The sequence below is a fragment of the Oryctolagus cuniculus genome, chromosome 16, assembly GCF_051225735.1.
Source record: "Oryctolagus cuniculus isolate XC-2025 breed Fujian yellow rabbit chromosome 16, ASM5122573v1, whole genome shotgun sequence".
In the NCBI taxonomy this organism is placed as follows: Eukaryota; Metazoa; Chordata; class Mammalia; order Lagomorpha; family Leporidae; genus Oryctolagus; species Oryctolagus cuniculus.
This window is the reverse complement of record NC_142882.1, coordinates 12,335,744-12,355,625: the sequence shown is the minus strand read 5'-3', so window position 1 is coordinate 12,355,625 and position 19,882 is coordinate 12,335,744. Positions and strand designations below refer to the sequence as shown.

Sequence of the window (19,882 nt, the reverse complement as noted above, 5' to 3'; positions counted from 1 at the left end):
CCCCAGGAATCAGAAGTCCAGGTCAGGAGCCAAAGCCAGAGCCAGAAATCGATGCCATGCACTCAGAATGCTAGGCTGTATGTCCAATACATAAGTAGTTTTTAAAGGAAAAAAATCAATTTTAGTTCCTTCATTATTTCTGGATTGCTACTTCAGTCTGGATTCATGGTTCTAAACTCTGAATATGTGATAGCAAAACAAGTGGAAAAATTCGAGAATCCTTTAGAACTTGCCTTTATCCTTTAAGCCTTTCAAAGAGTTCATCTCAGGTCTTATGAGAATAACGTAGCACTTGGGGACAAAGATGCAGCCCAGGAGCCCCGCACTGGAGGCCAAGATGGAGAAGACTTCCACAGCTACCATGACCTTCCCCTTGGTGCTGTGGTAGACAGGAAGGAAGGTCACCCAGACACTGCAGAACACCAGAATGCTGAACATCAGGAACTTGGCTTCATTGAACGTGTCAGGCAGATTCCTGGCTAGGAAAGCCACAGTGAAGCTGGCCAGGGCCAAGGAACCCAGGTAGCCAAGGACACAGTAGAAGGCAGTGACCGAGCCCTTATTGCACACCAGGATGATGTGGCCAGGCTCAGAGTGTGTATCTAACTCAATGAAGGGAGGAGAAGTTCCCAACCAGATGCTACAGAGAATCAGTTGGAGGAGGAAGCAGATGGGAATGACAGAGTTAGAAACTCCTGATATCAACAATCGCCTGACAGGTCTGCCAGGTTTTGTAACCTTGAAGGCCAGAATCACAGTGATGGTCTTGGCCAGCCCAGTAGAAACAGCCACTGTGGACACAAGGCCAAATGCTATTTGCCGGAGGAGGCAGGTGGCTGTGTTGGGACGGCCAAGGAAGAGTAAGGAGCAGAGGAAGCAAAGGAGGAGGGTGATGAGCAGGATGTAGCTGAGGGGCCTGTTATTGGCCTTGATGATGGGAGTGTCTTGGTGCTTCACAAAGACCCAGAGGACGGCAGCTGTGAGGACAGAGAAGCACAGAGCCATGCAGGCCAGAGCCATCCCCAGAGATTCCTCAAAGGCCAAGAATGTCATCAACTTAGGGAGGCAGCGACTTCTATCCTGGTTTGGGTATTCGTGATCTTCACATGGGATGCACTGCTTTGCATCTGAGGAAGGAGAAATACTGAAGGTTTACTTTGTAGAAATTCTGAATTTCTTTCTGTTGTGGAAAATGGTCAACTGCAATGCTGCTGGGAGCTTGTGATATATAGCAGGGTACATCTGATCAAGTTTCTGCATTGCTGTCCAGGGAGGATGCCCATCTGCAGATTGGAACAAACTCATTCAAACAACACCTTCAGCATATGGGGGCTAGGTTGACTTATCCTGTGACACATTCCTGTTCCCATGGTCATGGATGCTTCCCAGCCTTTCTCTGTTCTATCCCCTAAGTCAGCCTCATGTCACATCCTGTATCTCTGTAGCTCCGACACAGAAATAAACAACCCCAAACTCCTAAGATAACCTTACAGCGATCAATACTACAGTTATTAGCTTGATATCTGGCAGAATAATCTTTCCTCATTTTATATTTTCATTTCCTTGGGAATCCTTTTGTCAATTTTTAATGGAATCTTAAGGTGCATTTTATTGAATAAGCAACATTTGGATTTGAATAGAGGTGTTTTTAAAATAAAGAAATTTGGATGTAATTGATATTTTACCCAGTTATTGATGGAGAAATTAGATATTTTTCAAGTTAGTATATAATATAAATTTCAAAATGAATTAATACATTGCATTCTCAGGGTCATAGCAAGTGCATGATAATTAGTATAACACAATTCTCATCAATTCTCATGTTAATGTGATATTAATAGAAGCAGAAGAGATTCCATTCCATTCACTGGTACAATTTTAAGATGATTTATTCCTCCATTCCACCTCCCTTCCTTTCTTTTTTCTCTTTTCCCTTTGTCTTTCCTTCCTTTTTCTTCCTTCCTTCATTCCTTCCTCTTTTAATTTTTGAAATAGCATATTTTTAATTTACATTATAGTCAAAGTCTTAAAACTCCACTGAATCAAGAGTTCAAAAAGTAAAAAGTAATAAGATTATAGATCAGTGGGAATTGTAGGAAATGGATATAAACAATACCCAAATAAAAGTGCCTGTTTCACTTATACATGCTAAATGTAAAGAAATCACAGATCATTTATAGCAGTATATCATTCTGAAACTCTGAGAAATTTTTTATTTTGTATTGGAACTTTTCACTCATTCTATGAAATCATAACTTGTTACTCCATTGTTCTTGTAGAAGGTGGGGAACAAATTCAACTCTGGACACCACATTTTCTCTATTTATTGAAATAACATTTTCTTGCCAATGCAGCAAGAAATAAGTCATAGAGACAAGTCAATGAATGGGCATATCTCTGTTTCAGTTAAATACAGAAGATGGTATTGGGGTCTAGCTACACTTGTTGTGAGGGTTTGATTTAGCTTTTTAGATGACACTTCTTCAACCATACAAGATCCTAATGTAAATTAGAGTCAATCTTCCTGGCATTCTTATCTTGAAGCACCCATTTCTCTTCTTGGGGACACCAGGTGCTCTGGCTTCAATCTTAGATACTTTCTACAGTGTTTGTACATACAAGAAAGTGTTGTTGTACAACATGCTTCCAGCATATGTTTTTAAATTCTTTTTATTTGTTATTGAATTTTTGCAAAACCTTTGTGCACAGGGTATCTCTTTGTTCTGTTATCTTCTTCATGGCCAAAACTATTTATTTCCTCTAGGAAATGATTAAAGCCAAATGGTTGCTAATGCTAACACAATAGGAATTGAGAAGCCTTTTTGGAGGAAATCAAATCATTACAAGGTCTATTTCCCATATTTTTTAAAAAAATAGAAGTATTTCTCAGTGAGATATAGCACATTTTTTACATTCTTGGTATTTTTTTTTGCAGGCAGAGTGGACAGTGAGAGAGAGAGAGAGAGACAGAGAGAAAGGTCTTCCTTTTGCCATTGGTTCACCCTCCAATGGCCGCCACGGCTGGCGCGCTGTGGCCAGTGCACCATGCTGATCCGATGGCAGGAGCCAGGTGCTTCTCCTGGTCTCCCATGGGGTGCAGGGCCCAAGCACTTGGGCCATCATCAACTGCACTCCCAGGCCATAGCAGAGAGCTGTCCTGGAAGAGGGGCAACCGGGACAGAATCTGGCGCCCCGACCTGGACTAGAACCCGGTGTGCCGGTGCCGCTAGGTGGAGGATTAGCCTATTGAGCCACGGCGCTGGCCTGGTACATGTATTTTGATAGGTAATTATTTTTATGTTTGTCTTGTTCAAAAGTTTTTATGAGCATACCAAACTGTATATTTTAGTAGGATGTGATATTCATACTTCACCTTGACTCTTTCCTGTAATAAATTCTATAAATCTAAATGTACCTGTGGTACTAGACATCCTTAATTCCGTGGAAAATATTAAAGACAGTGCAGGGAGGAATACAGTATTTCCATGATGACATACAAGCACTAGCTCTGTGCTTATCATGTGTTTGTAAGATGAATTGGTTTCAAGATTTACAGGCACCAATAGAAAGCCTTGATGATTACACATCCTACATTTCTCAGTTGGAAATATAGCAAGTTCCACCTGCAAATCTCAGATGATGACTTATCTAACATGGTGTGATATCTTTTAGAATCAGTGCTACAGTTGACGTTACTAGAATGAGCATCACCAGAGCAGAACTTAAACATAAAGTATCTTTAGTGATCATAAATGGATATATTGAATGAATGAGTAAATGTGTGCATAGAGAACAATGATGCACTAGGAACTAACTGCAAATCTCTTTGGTTTCTCTTTTGTGGAGAAATAACTAGAACAGTAAAGATATGGATTGGAAATTTTCTACCTGTCTGATTGGCAATTTCTTTCTCTGGACACAAAACACAAGTATAGCAGCAGATAGGTCTTCCTTCCTGTGACATTTTCCTGAATCCAGGACCACAGCTCTGGCTACACACAGATTGAGGGGTCTGAAGAAAAAAGAGAAGCACTGGTCATGGTTTGGTATGTTATCAGCCACCGTGAAGGGTGTCAGTAGATCCCTCCTCACTACATAACACCTTGGCCTTCAATTGAAGGTCACGACTATATCCCCTCCTCCTGTACCTGTGACTAATACCTAGACATCCATTTCAGCATTCCTACGATTGCCATTTCTGTTTCCCCAACCTATTTCCCATGTATTACAAAAGAACATGATCACTTCACACTTAACCTCTTCACAAGATTATTGGAAGATCTCTCTGTGGGTATCTCGTATCAAAAGGGTATCATACCACTTTGAATGTGACAGGCCATTCTATCATCTCTTCATTGAAAAGTAAGCTTTGTTCATGTGGACTCTTGGAGGAAAACTCTCCAATTTTAGTAAGCAAACGAAGACCACTAGGAAAATTCACAACGTTCTGGATATCATAATGTGCCATGTGGTTTCTTGTTTCATGGAAGGATACTTTATCTCCAGCACTGTTTGTAAATTGGATTTTCCTCAGAAATTGATGGAGCTGGAGGACAGGCATAATTGGAAATAGACAGCACATCCAAATTAGTTGTGGGAAGTCAGATGCTCTAAACAAGCCCTCTTTGTTGTCTTTTGCATTCAGCTTTTCCATTTGGTAGAACATTAATTTTCTTTGGATGCTTAAACATCTCCCGGGTTAAGGTATTCCTCTGCTCCCTCAACAAAACATCAAAGAGTGATTGTCCCCAATCAGAAAACTATAGTTAGTGGTCCAGAGTTTTACTGGAGCACAGACCCTATTGAAGATTTGGCCATGAATGATTTGTTGGGGCTTTATGGAAGCTAACTCTACTGTTACCAGTTGGGCAGCACATGGATGGCTACTGAAATAACTTGATAGCTGTTTTGAATATTACAGGTGTGTATCTACATAAGTTCTTCATAAGGTTCAAAATATAGTTGATGATTAGTGTATTTTGGTTGGGGAAAAATTAGAGATTAATGCATGATTGTTTCATAAGATATATTTTCCATCAAGAGACTCAAGGCCACTGTAATACCTCAGAAGTACATATCTATAAGATATGTATATTATGTGTAACAGCAATATACATTATACCTTTTAAGGTGTACTTATACCTTAACACAGGTTGAACATGACACAACATGGTGTTCTTTCTCTCTTTGGCTTTGGGTCACTTATTGTGATGACTGTGACTATCTTTGACATATCAGATAGTATGGTATGACCAAAGACAAAATTTCAAATCTATGAAAGCTTATTATGCTTTTATAGTATGTGTTAACCTTGAACCTTCTAGATCACAACACATCTGTACTGGGATACAACTAAGTTGTTATTTTTAAACAACTATCACCTAATTGTGTTTTTTTTTTTTTTTTTTTTTTTTTTTTTTTTTTTTTGACAGGCAGAGTGGACAGTGAGAGAGAGAGACAGAGAGAGAAAGGTCTTCCTTTTTGCCGTTGGTTCACCCTCCAATGGCCGCCGCTGCAGCCGGCGCACCGCGCTGATCCTGGCAGGAGCCAGGAGCCAGGTGCTTTTCCTGGTCTCCCATGGGGTGCAGGGCCCAAGCACCTGGGCCATCCTCCACTGCACTCCCTGGCCATAGCAGAGAGCTGGCCTGGAAGAGGGGCAACCGGGACAGAATCCGGCGCCCCAACCGGGACTAGAACCCGGTGTGCCGGCGCCGCAAGGTGGAGGATTAGCCTATTGAGCCACGGCGCCGGCTCCTAATTGTGTTTTTAATTTTTAAATTTTTATTTAATGAATGCATTTTTTTGACAGGCAGAGTTAGTGAGAGAGAGAGACAGAGAGAAAGTCTTCCTATCTGTTAGTTCACCCCCCCAATTGACCACTATGGCCAGCATGCTGTGCCCCTCCAAAGCCAGGACACCCAGGTGCTTCCTCCTGGTCTCCTATGTGGGTGCAGGGCCCAAGCACTTGGGCCATCCTCCACTGCCTTCCCAGGCCACAGCAGAGAGCTGGACAGGAAGAGGAGCACCTGGGGCAGATCCGGCGCCCCAACTGGGACTAGAACCCAGAGTGCCAGTGCCGCAGGCGGAGGATTAGCCTAGTGAGCCACAGCACCGGCTAATGAGTACATTTTTACATAGATACAACTTTATGAATATAGTGGTTCTTTCCCCTATAGCCCCCCCACCCCAGGTACCATCCCACCTCCCTTTCCCTCTCCTATCTCCTTCTTCATTATGGTTCATTTTTAGTATGACTTTATAAACAGAGGACCAACACCATGCTAAGCATAGACTTCAACAATTTGCGCCCAGGCACACACACAACATATAGAGTACAGTTTAGGGAGAGAATTTGCAGTCAATTCTCATATTAACATTCATTAGGGACAGAGATCCTACATGGGGAGCAAGTCACAGTGACTACTGTTGTTCCTTTAATAATTAACACTCTTTTTATGACATCAGCGATCATCTGAGGCTCTTGCCATGGGTTCCCAAGGCTATGGAAGACTTTTTTTTGACCATAGATTCCATCGGTATTTGGACATGGCCATAAGCAAAGTGGATGTTCTCTCCTCCCTTCAGAGAAGAGTGTCTCCTTCTTTGATGACTCTGTCCTCTGAGGTCTCACAGAGATCCTCTGTGTAGGATATTTTTTTGTCACAATGTCTTGGCTTTCCATGCCTGAAAAGATCTCACAGCCCTTTTAGCCCAACAAGGAAGGCTTAAGGGTTGATTCTGAGGTTAGAGTGTTATTTATAGCAAATGTTATTCTAGGAGTCTGCTGTGTGGACTACTTCCCATGTTGGTCTTTCCTTCCTTTTTTAATTATATTATTTTCCCAGGTACTTGATGTTACTTTTATCATTATATCATCCTTTTTTTTTTGACAGGCAGAGTGGACAGTGTGAGAGAGAGACAGAGAGAGAAAGGTCTTCCTTTTGCCGTTGGTTCACCCTCCAATGGCCACCGCTGCAGCCGGCGCACCGCACTGATCCGATGGCAGGAGCCAGGATCCAGGTGCTTTTCCTGGTCTCCCATGGGGTGCAGGGCCCAAGCACCTGGACCATCCTCCACTGCACTCTCTGGCCATAGCAAAGAGCTGGCCTGGAAGAGGGGCAACCGGGACAGAATCCGGCGCCCCAACCGGGACTAGAACCCGGTGTGCCGGCGCCGCAAGGTGGAGGATTAGCCTATTGAGCCACGGCGCCGGCTATATCATCCTTTTTAAACTTAGACTGATCTTTCTGTTGCCTTTAACATTTAATATGACCATTTTAACAGTGAAGATGGCATTTGTACCACCAGTTCTTATGGTTTTGGAGCACCATGACTAGTTCTTAGGCTGTACCATTAGAGCTCAGTCTTTATAACTATATGCAGAACTAGACTGTTTTACAGTTGTAGACTACCTCCTCCATCTCTTATTCCCCCTCTTATTTTTATCTGGGATCTTTTCCCAATTGCCTTAAAATAAATAGAACTCTGTGTTACCTAGAGGGTTCAGTATGAAGAAGAGAAATGGGAGAGAGATAGAAAACAGAGAAAAAAACCCAACAGAACAAAATAAAGAGGATATACACGGTAAAAAGTAACAATGTACTTTTAGAATCAATGTCTTCAAGAGTCCATGACCTAGGCCAGTGCCGTGGTTCACTAGGCTAATCCTCCGCCTTGCGGCGCCGACACACCAGGTTCTAGTCCCGGTTGGGGCACCAGATTCTGTCCCGGTTGCCCCTCTTCAAGGCCAGCTCTCTGCTATGGCCAGGGAGTGCAGTGGGGGATGGCCCAAGTGCTTGGGCCCTGCACCCCATGGGAGACCAGGAGAAGCACCTGGCTCCTGCCATCAGATCAGCGTGGTGCGCCGGCTGCAGTGCACTGGCCATGGCAGCCATTGGAGGGTGAACCAACGGCAAAGGAAGACCTTTCTCTCTGTCTCTCTCTCTCTCACTGTCCACTCTGCCTGTCAAAAAAAAAAAAAAAAGACTCAAAGATTCCATGACCTGATTGTCAAGGGAAAGTTTACCACTTAATTCTTAAATAATGTAGAGGACAAAATTTACAAATAATTCATTAATTATATCTATGGAAGCCTTCTTGAAAAATTAATTTCCTTTCACAAGGTTTGACTCTAATACTGTAGTTTATAAAACATACTTCTAATGCATAAAATACAATTTGATTATGAAGTAAATGTTCTGATGCTAATTTTTACAAATATTTTACTTTTTCTACACATCACCCTTATTTACTATATTCTACAAATTTATGAGCGTATTTGTCCTTGCACATGCAAACAGAATTTCCTAAATACATTCTCTATGTGGGGAATGGATTCATGTAAGCCAGGGTTAAACCCAGAAATATTCAGCTGACTGAGCAGGCAAATCCTGTGCTCATGTGCATCCTCAGTAGTCTCATATGTAAGAAATGGGACTACAGTCCATGCTCCCTGATTGCTGCAGAGTTTGTAAGGACAGTTGGTCTAACATGCTTCATTTCCCATCCATTTCCTATCTTGTTTAGGATATTATGTGAAATCCATTTCTGTTCTCACAAAAAGTATCTTATCTCATCCAGGGCTTAGGCCACAGGTTATGCAGGATTATAAATCAAATTAAACTGCTGTCAGATTTGAACGATATTTGCAACAAAATACATGGAACTGAAGATCACTATTCTGAGTGAAGTACTCCAGGCCCAGAAAGGCAAATACCATATGTTTTTCTGATTTGTGGAAGTTAATATACAGAGTATAAACATTGTGACGGTATCCTAGCATTTGGTATGTTGTTTCACTGAAGCATACGGTGTATAGGACATATACCCTTATCTTCCTGTACTAGCAACATTGTCATCAATCACTCTCCTTGTGATATTAATATCCCTATTCCAAGAAAAAACTGTAGATATGGATATATATAAAATATGTACCTTTGATGTACATGTGGCAGGATGTCAAAATTGTTAAATTTTACAAATGAAAAATTTATAGAAATGAAAAATAATTTGTCAATATGTCTTTTTTTGGCTTTGTATAAATTCCAAGGAATATTATGGCATGACAAGTTTTTATCTGTTAAATTTTCTCATGTGTTGCAGCATTTCAGCCTATGTTACAAACTTTTCTGATACCATTTCTATTCAGAAAGTAACCATTCAAAATCCATAGAGATTGAAATTTCCAGCCAAAGCCAACAATCACAGATATACCAATAACTAATGGAAAGAACCCAACTTCTGATGTACCTAATCTCTCTGACCTTGAGAAGATAGCAGGGTCATGATGCTGTATCTCAATACAACATCTCTAGATTCCGTCAGGTGGCAACTTTCTATTCTGTTTTAGGGGAGGTTTACCTGCCAGGGAAGAATCATAGGCTGTATTGCTTCTCCTGGAGATCCCATTTCTACTTTCTCCAAAATCATTTTATGGAGGACGTGGGCCACTGTGTAGACAGCATTGTAAACTAAATAGCTGGAGTCAGATATGGTCAGCAAGTCAATATGTCCTGGAAGAAACTCTAAGGAGGTATTTGGTGGGCAGCTTCCAATATGTCCACAAAATGATCCTTCAAGTGAGCAGTGCAGATGGAAAAGCCATAATTTACTGAAATAAAAGTCTTCTGGGTAGTGGGAAGGGTTTGCTGTCTTGACAAAATGTTTGAGGCCTGGGATTTCTTCCTTGTGGGGTGAAAATGAGAAGCCTCCATGCAAAAAATGCAGCATGTGGTTTGTCTCAGACATAACAAGATCCCACTTTGATGTCATGATCCACACTTTCCCAACAGTTACAAAGGACTGCACTGAAATGTCCACACTGATGAGACCACTTACATCACCATAGAGTATATGCACATTTGCAGATGAAACTCTGATGCTACTCATGAAAGTGAGATCACTATACCCACACAACTTCTTTGTGACAGGGAGCTTAACTGTAAAGGCCACACAGATACCTTTCTTGAGCATTGCTGCTTCAAAGTACTGAAGGAACTGCTCTCCTTTCATGTCATCAGACACAAAGAGCACCACCCAAGTCCAGCCAAAATGCAGCAACAAGTAGATCATTCCATGGCCCAAAGAGCTGTCACTGGTTGCCATCTGATAGAGTGAGGGAAACTGATCTTTATCATTTAGCATGGGATCAAAAGGGCCATAGGTGAGCTGAAAGCAAAGCAAAACATAATCAAACTTTTGTAGGATTTGTGTTATCTCTCTTGGAAGTGAGTGAAAAGAATTTCTCCCCAAGGTCAACTTTAAGTAGGTTACTATTGTGTGAAAAGAAAGAGTGCAGTAGAGATGAAAAATCTTGCTACTCTGGCCACAGAAAAGACCATGCTTCACATGCCCATTGCTTTAGGTGAATAAATGTGACTCCTCCTTCATAGCTTTAAAGAAAATCTGTCAGTATCTGTATGCTCTTCATGTCCTGCAGTGGGGCCTGAGGAAGAAGGAACTTTGGATGCTGCTTCACCCATCCTTGCCCAGGGTGACTGGTGGAGTAGAGCCACCTCCTCCAGCAGCCACCATTGTAGATAACTCTGAGACAGAAATCTCTACTGTGTTGATCTCTTGGTATTTGGAGTGCATTGATTACCACAGGAAACCTGCATTGTCTCCAAGAATATAATCACCAACCTTTTTTCATTTGGGACAAAATATTTTTTCCAATCCAGAATCCTCTGCTCACCATATGGCCTATGTTTGACAGGCACATGTTCTGATTGTTGCTTGTATAGTGGGTCCCTGGGGAAGTATTTTTGAGTTACTGACACAGACCTGGGGAGGCAGTGATAATGACTCAACTCACTGGGTCATGGCATTCATGTGGAATGACTTCCTGGTTCTACACATGTGCAATGGTAGACTAAGCCCAACACCATGTCAGACATTTGGTAAGCAAATCAGCTGAGTTGTTTATACTAGAGCTCCTTGTCTGCCTGGCTACTTCCCTGTCTCCCAAAGATTGGAATAAACCCATGTCCACAGTTCTGATATGCACAGTTGTAGATGGCATGGCCACTGGGAATCCTGAGAAAAATCAACCTGTGTGCTTGTGACTAATTAGCATTGGGAACATGATCAATTGAGCTCCAGTATAACTGGATGTGAGTCTCAACACTCCATGGTGGAGCCAGCATAGTGGCACTGTGTGTTAGCCTACCAATGATGATACCAGCATCCCACTTCTAAGTGCCAGTTCAAGTCCTGGTTAATCTGCTTTTGATCTACTTGCCTGCTGTTGTACTGGAGGAGTCAGCAATGTATAACAAAAGTACTAGGCCCCTTTCTACCATGTGGTATAACAGGAGGGAAATCCTGGCTGCTGGCTGCTGGCTGGCTCAGATCTAGCTGTTGTGGGCATCTGGGGAGTGACCTGTGGTTAAGAGATCCACTCCAATGCCGTGTGTATGTGTATGTGCCTTTCCATCTTTCTCCATTGCTTTGCCTTTTAGATAAACAAATATAGAAGTCTTTTAAAAATATTTTTCACTGTCTGTTACCCTCATTGTTTTCCCAAAGGGAACCCAGATGCATTCCCTATATCCAACTGTCCTAGGTCTCTGGATGCCACCTGAGATGGTGCTGTCCTTGGATGGGGAACATCTGTGTGCTGTGGACATTAAGAAGTGTAGAGGTGAGACTATTAGACAGTCTATGCTTCCAGCAGGTGGGAGATGGTTACACAGGCCCTAGACAGGAATATTAAGAAGGCTGTCAACAGGCCCTGCTATTTCCCTTTCTCCCTTCTCCTTCCCCTGTTAATAATCTCACATCCTTAGGAAATCCATGGGATCTCTCCTATACCATGGTGTGGCATGTATACTTGGCTGCCCCATTTCCATTTTTCAGAGGTGAGAGAATGGTGTTGGAGGAAATTTAACTATTGCCCTCCAGATTCACAGCTCATTTACCTGTGGGTTTTTGTAGAGCTCCAAAAGCGTTCCAAACTCAACAGACAATGCTGATGTGGTTCCAGCAATGACAGCAATGTGTCTCCCTTGTGTATGGCAGGTGTAGTTAGGGAAAGGCACATTAATCCCAATCAACCAATATACTATGCTCAGTAAGGTGTACTGTTCACTGGCAAAGGCATTGAAGAATTTGAAACCAAGGGTCAGGTTGGGGAGGAGCTGGGAGTCCTTATTGATCTCCTGGATGGCAAAGAAGAAGGCCAGCACGTATTGGTAGTTCTTCCACAGCCACCTAAAGAGAGGGGCAGCATCGGGGAGAAGGGTGAGACCATGGAATTCAGAGCAACAACACAGCCACACCCTGAAGCAGCAGTAGTCAGACTCAGGCTTCCACTCAGTTGTGCCTCAGCTTTGGAAAAAGAAGGAGATGCAAATGAGGTTTCAAGGGCTCTAGAAGATTGTAGAATGGCCCTTGGACTCCTCTGAAGCAAACTGTGCCCATGATCACACTCACCTTCATGAACCCTTCAGGAAAGCTTCAGTGCATCCCAACCTAAGGACAACACCTAGGAGCAAGCATTTCTGTTTCCAGTAATTTCTGGAGTAGGCTGAATGCCACCTGACTCATCAGTTGTTTAAAGTTTTAGAACATTCTCCTCCTCAGCCAGGTCCATCTGAGCCATTTGTCCCTGGTCCTTGCTTTAATTTCCTATTCTAATGTTTTGCTTTGCTCAAATCAGATTTAACATTTTGTTTTCCTTGAAATGTAAACATTTTTTTCCTGAACTCAGATAATTTAGGATGTTTCCATAGTTTCCATTTTTTCTCTATTGAATTCACATTTTTCATTTCATATTTTACACTTGTATGTTCAATCCTTTTTTCTATATATCTTCTTAAAAACTTGTTACTAATACAAAGAGATATGATTGTATATATTCCAGATACAGTCCTAAGAAGATAACCACACTTCCCTCCTTCAATTCTTCCTCCATCCTTTCTCTTTTTTCTATTCATCTTTGCTACAACATAATTTCAATTTACTCTATAATCACAGCATATATCCTGAATGAAAATAGTTTCTTAGAATTTAAGAGCTCTCACATTTCATGTGTATGAGAAATTGGATGGTCTATTTTCTCACTATGGGTTTCTTTTTTTCTTCTTCCCTTGGAATTCTTTTGAACTTTTATAACTTATTACATTTCTTCCAGAATTTGAATGCTAAGAATATTCATACCTGTTAATAAGTTGCATGGGACTTAATATATTCATCCAATCATTCCTTTAGTTGCTCTGCACTGAATATTATGTTTCTGTGTTGGGCTTAACTAATAGTTTGTCATTTCTTCATCTCCTCAATATTATAATACATATTCAAAAAGTTTCTAATTGGCAGTGCTTTATTTTTTCTGATTGCCAATTATTGGGTCACACAGTGTTGTACATGTTGTTCTTATATGTGGAGTTTGAAATTGAATTTTGTCTTATTGATAAGTCAACATTCTATACACACTTAATCTGAGGAGATTTTCAGATCACATAGAGGAGTTCTTAAAATTGAGGTTGACCTGGCACAGAATTTATGCTAGTGGCATGTGTCCATAGCTTAAATTTATTTGTTTGAATTACAAAATAAATTCATTGAATAAACATTTTCTGTTAATCTTTTGGCCTTAGTAGAATAATTTTTCACTGTGAAGAGCATACTGCGTTCACCTTGGGTTATTTGTAACACTTGCTGTCAGCTGAAAGTTGACTAGCTTAATTCTTTTTTGCTGAAGGCAAAGTTGTCAGTTGTTAATTTCAGGACCTGGCATGTTGAGTTACTATTTTGAGTAAACAGGAATGTCTGACACCAAGGCAGACTTAGATATTGTGATATTTTGGGTGCCAGCACTGTGGCATAGCAGGTAAAGCTGCCACTTGCAATGCCAGCATCCCATAGGGCCACTGGTTCAAGTCCTGGCTGCTCCACTTCTGATCCAGCTCTCTGCTATAGTCTGGGAAAGCAATAGAAGATGGCCTAAATCTTTGGCTCCTGCTCCCATGTGGGAAGGTCAGAAAGAAGCTCCTTGCTCCTGGCTTCAGTGGATGGAAGACCTCTCTCACTGTCTGCCTCTCCTCTCTCTGAGTAACTCTGACTCTCAAATAAATAAAATTAATTTTAAAAATGATATTTTGAGAAATGTATACTAAATGTTGCTGCAAGCCACAACATGAATAAAACAGGAAACATGGTGCACTGCAATTTGTCAGTCACAAAAGACCACAAAGGATATGAATCAATTCACATGAGGGGGCCATAATAGGCTGACCCTCAGAGACACAAGACAGAGGGGTGGTATGCAGTAGGAGAGAAGGAATGAAGGATGTGGAGACACTGAAAAGGAGTTAGGGATTTGTGAGCAGGTGATAAACATCTACATGTTTATCAACAATGATTTGGTAACTCTTTTAAAAATCTTGATAAAAGACTTTATCTCGTTATTTAATGATGTACCCCCAGCATCTCAGAGAAATATGCAGTTTATTAAATAAAACTGATCATTAGAGTATTACAGCCACACAAAATTAATGCCAAATCAATGGCCAAATATTGGGTAAACAAATGAGGGATATTCACATAAAATAACTCCTGTCAGGCAAATAACAACATAACTTCCATCAGCTTTAAGGAAGTTCAATCACAGTATTGAAGCTGGAGCTTGAAGTCAAACTTCACAAAAAATTAATCATCTGAGCCCATATTAACTAAAGGAGATTGAAGCAAATGCAATTTTAGAGTGTGGCAAGCACATGAGGGCTAAAGGTCTGCACAAATAAGGGTGGCCAGACACTTTTCTACCTGGGGAAGAGAAGGCAGAGAGCAAAGTCTGGCCTCCTGTTTGTGGCATGGGCTGACCTTTCACCCTGAGATCATGAACAAAGTAGCTCCTCACTGTCTCCCACACAGAGTCCCTGAGATGAGAGATTAATTCACCTTTAGAAAATCACATCCTATCTCCCTAAATCTGACAGAGTACAAACAATCAGTAGCTGCCACATAACCAGAAGATTCACATGCATAAAGTATTTACCATAAATGTCCCATTAGGCATTTTCACTAATAATATAGAAATTAAAAATGCACAAAGAAATTTAATGAAACATTGAGAAGGGACAGAACACTGTGAAGGCACCGACTAGGAGAGACTACATGTTTTAACACTGTGCCTCAGAGGTCGCCAGCCCATTAGCAGTTGCCCATAGTGCATGGCAACCTGCTGAGTTGATAAGCATTAAATTCCAAAAGTGCTGATAAGAACAGACATGCTCCATTTAAACCAACATCTCTCTGCCTCACTCTCTTCTGAACACATGAGCATGTGGTTCTCTGCAGTGAGTCAGAAGCACACTCCACTGTCACCACCAACAAGGGTGCAGAGACAGGATGTCTTGTTTCTAATCCTCTTCAGGCATCCATGTTAACAGTTACTAAAACGCATGCTGCACAGGTGCGTCAAGCCCAGAATTAATGCAGTTTCTGTGTGGTTCCTGGAGAAGAACCTTCAGGATCCAAGTGAATGTCTTGGGGAAGATAAATCCCTTTAATCTTGCTACATTCAGGGACTGAAGCCTGCAGTCTGAAGGGGCTCAGTTAATGATGTGCGGTGGGACAAAGTCTGTTTAAGGTGGCACATCTTAGATACACATGGATTCACTATTGGGTACAATAGTGACAATGCTCTTTTCAGCACTGGCAATCAGAGTGACCCCTTAATTTTAGCACTGACCCCAGACTAGGGTCTCAGTGCCTCAGGACGCCTGTGCTTACTCCATGCATGCAGGTAGGATTGGAGTCCCCACATTCTGTCTCATTCCAAGATGCTGAGGGCTGTATTTGAGAGATCTAAGCCAATGGAGTGGGCAGGTAATCATTGATGTCACTTCTCTGTCCCTGAAGGACCAAGAAGCAAATAGAAAAATGAACAGCAAGGCATGGAAGGTACAAGAATGGAGTGAACCTGCAACTTCCTTTATTGGCATTTTGGCACTTTCTTCATACCTTCTAGCATTCTCAGAAAGGATTAAACACAGTAGTAGCACACACTCACATTCAATGGTAGCCACACTTAATGCGTACACACAATCTTGAACTTACCAAGACACAACAGTTTTATACTGGGGACCGTGTAAAAAAGACATCTGGACCTTTTTGCTTTCTGGTTCTGGGTAGTAGAGATGGAGAAAACCACCCAGGATCAGGTCTCCATCTTGGTTGATACTTGGCTTAAGGTAATTATTGCATTCCCAGTGAGTCATGCCCTGTGAGGTGTGTATAGTGTGCAGGAGTAGGCACAGAACACTCACAGACAACATCTTGCCAGGGTTTTCACAATTCAGAGATGAAGTCCAAAATGTCAGCTGAGATTAAGGAACAAGGAGCTGGCAGGTGTCGGCAGGCTTAATCCCCTGCAGAGAACTGCTCTCTGTGCAGGGCACTGCTGAATCCCAGTATTGCTGTCTGCCGGTCTAGTGAGTCAGAAAGGGGCACAACTGGAAACTACAGGGAGTCATTTCTAAAGAACTCCATGCAGTGAGACACCGGTGTCCATGTGATCAGCACAGCACTGGCAGCTCAGCCTTTTCTTTGCTTCACTGTGTCCCATACAGAAACTCAAGGGATCACCCTGTCCTGGGCCTCTGCACCTGTTACTCTCCATTCTCAGGGAAAACACGTTGGAAAAACATGTTTTGGACTCTCATTCCTCTCCTCCTTGTATGATTTCATCATGGTCCAACAAGGCACTGGGGACCACCTAATGATTGGACAGTGCACAAAGGGCTAAGAATTACTCCAGTGGACTTCTTGGTGTGTTTGGCAAGTTTAGAAAGAGTTGATGCTAGGATCAACAAAACGTCCAGTTGCATCATTCCACATATGAGTTGGAAAGAAGTCAAGGGCTGATGTCTATCATTGATGACTCTGTGTTCCCTACCCAGTCTCTTCATTGCTGTGTCTAATATCATTCTCAAGTTTGCAAAACTCTGCTGAGAACATTGGCTTCATGATTAAGACTGAGCAGGCATATTCAGAAAAGGGTACCAATTCTCTCACCATGTATAGCCCTCCACACAATTAATCCAGTTACCCACCTCCCTGAGGTTCTCCCCATTTAACAAGCCTTTAGCATTGGTATGGTTTCCATGTGACAAGTGAAAGGAATTCTGTTCTGTATCAAACATGGATTTCTAAGGCTGTCTATTTTCTCTCACTTTTTACAGGAAACATTCTCAACCAGATTCCTTTACCTTTTTAATTAATAATCTCCTTACCTGTTTAATTGTTAACTTTAAATCATCTTGATTTATGGATCTGAGTGAATGTGTTGATAGCTGTACACATTGTGGATGCATTCATCTGGCTCTTTGCCATGTGTTTTACCTCACATCCTCTTCATTTTTTTGGGTTGACCACGTTAAAGTCAAGTGCCTCAGCATTTTTGCAAGTAAACTGCATGCTGTTCCCAGGCTCCCCATGATGTGCAACACATCACTTGAACTCATTGGTCTTGTCTAAATGAAATTTTATTCCTCTAACTTCTCCTGAGCATTGAAACTCCCAGCCTTGGTAACCTGTGTTCTTTTCTACTTCTGTGAAAAATGACATGGGGATTTTGACAGGATTTGCGCTAAGTTATTATATGCCTTTTGATATTACGTATATTTTAAGACTATTAATACTTATAATACACAATATCATATTTCTTTGCATTTATTTGTGTGTATATCCATTTATCTTATGAATATTTTAGTTTGTATATCTTTCACTTCCTTGCTTAAATTTATTGAGTTTAGTTTCCCCATCATGATCATTCCCTTCAAGGTTGTACCCCTTACCTATGATATATCTGGTAGCAACCAATTACACTCATTCACAAATAGGCCTCCATTCTACAAGACTCACACACCAACTTAAAAAGAAAGGTGAAAAGTACTTAATAAATGCATGAAGAATTAGAAATTGAAGAAATAACATGTCATAGAACAGAAGACACATGGTTGACAGTTTCATCAGATCAGGAAGAAAAAGGGGTCAGGTAGGTAGTGGGTAAGAATGTGATTTTTTGTGGAATTCTAGAGGAATCTTTGAATGGTGGGTAGCAACAGTGGTGGGGAAGGGGCCTACTTCCAAGGGCCACCATGTAACTGAGAGATGAAGGGTCTAGAATTTGTGGAGGTGGACAGCTGAGCCTCATGCCTCCTGGACTTCATCCAACATCTCTCTAACATGGCAATGATTCAGGCAACAGGTATGCCTGATAATGTTTTTAGCAAGCTGTCATCCTTGTCTGAGCTGGAGCTTTAAATTCTATATAAAATATTCTAATGATAGCATATTGTAGGCATAATACTTGGGGTAACTACTCAAAAATATATAGGCCAACAGAGAAATGAATGGTATCACATTGTTCACATGAACACATATAGTCACATGGACATGTTCATGTTTAATCCATTTCTAGGATTCCGAATTTGGGGTGTGAGGGTTCCACTACTTAGGAACTAACTATGCATTAGGAATTCAACCTCTGTTGTTATGGAAAACACTTGAAAAATTCCCTAGGATTGTCCCACTATGGAAACACAATATGAAATAATGGACATTGGCTGAGATCCTCCATAAAGAGGTGGTTGAAATTTGAATGGAAAAAAGTGACAAAGGCAAATATGTATGGTCTCTACAAAGATGAATGTGTCAATCATAATCTCTTGAATTATAGTGTACCAAAATATGATAATTATTCTGATTATATATACCTAACATTTTAGAATATATGAAGGAACACATTTGGTATTTACATATATGCATTTGGGTTGCCATCTCTTTCTGTACCACTTCCATCTCTATTCATTAGCTTTTTTTCCTGGAAAACTTTTATTTAATTCCAACAGTACAACTTTTGGATTATAGCAGTCCCCCGCCACCCTTAACCACCCTCCCACCTGCAAACCGTCCCATTTCCTACTCCTTTTCCCATCCCATTCTTCATTTTTTGAAAGACTTATTTATTTATTTGAGAGTCAGAGTTACACACAGAGAGGAGAGAGAGAGAGAGAGAAAGAGAAAGAGGTCTTGCATCCGATGGTTCACTCTCCAATGGCTGCAATGGCCAGAGCTATGCTGATCCAAAGCCAGGAGCCAGGAGCTTCCTCCAGGTCTCCCACATGGGTGCAGGAGCCCATGGATGTGGGCCATCTTCTACTGCTTTCCCAGGCCGTAGCAGAGAGCTGGATCGGAAGTGAGGCAGCTGGGTCTTGAACAGGTGCCCATATGGGATGCCAGTGCTTCAGGCCAGGGCATTAAACTTCTGTGCCACAGCACCGCCCCCCCCCAATTCTACATTGAGATTCATTTTCAATTATCTTCATATACATAAGATCAACTTAGTATATATTAAGCAGAGATTTCAACAGATTGCACCTACATAGACACACAAAGTATAAAGTACTATGTGAATACTAGTTTTACCATTAATTTGCATAGTGAAAACATTAAGGACAGAGATCTTTTTTAATTTTTTTTAAATTTAATATATTTTCTTTTTTTTTGCACTCCAATACATTACATTTTATTTATTTTTTTTTACGAATTCAACAGCATTTATTTTTTTTTTCATTTTTTTTATCTTTTATTTAATGAATATAAATTTCCAAAGTACGACTCATGGGTTACAATGGCTTCCCCCCCCATACCGTCCCTCTCACCCACAACCCTCCCCTTTCCCACTCCTTCTCCCCTTCCATTCACATCAAGATTCATTTTCGATTATCTTAATATACAGAAGATCAGCTTATATTTTCTATTTAGTAAATATATATTCCCAAAGTACAGTTAATGGATTACAATGGCTTCTCCCCCATAATTTCCCTCCCACTCACACCCCTCCCATCTCCTGCTCCCTCTCCCATTCCATTCA

The 19,882-nt window shown here is 41.2% G+C and overlaps 1 protein-coding gene across 1 annotated transcript in view; it reads right to left on the bottom strand.

Moving 5' to 3' along the window:
• Positions 1-222: 222 nt before the first annotated feature.
• Positions 223-19,882, bottom strand: part of LOC100351466 (vomeronasal type-2 receptor 116-like) — a 42,643-nt gene continuing 22,983 nt past the window's right edge. Inside the window, exons 2-5 of the mRNA XM_089315532.1 lie at positions 9,361-10,167; positions 4,319-4,546; positions 3,889-4,012; positions 223-1,127 (exon numbers count right to left, since the gene is read on the bottom strand). Of these exons, the coding sequence (XP_089171658.1) occupies positions 223-1,127; positions 3,889-4,012; positions 4,319-4,546; positions 9,361-10,167 (2,064 nt within the window). The remainder of the gene's footprint in view (positions 1,128-3,888; positions 4,013-4,318; positions 4,547-9,360; positions 10,168-19,882) is intronic.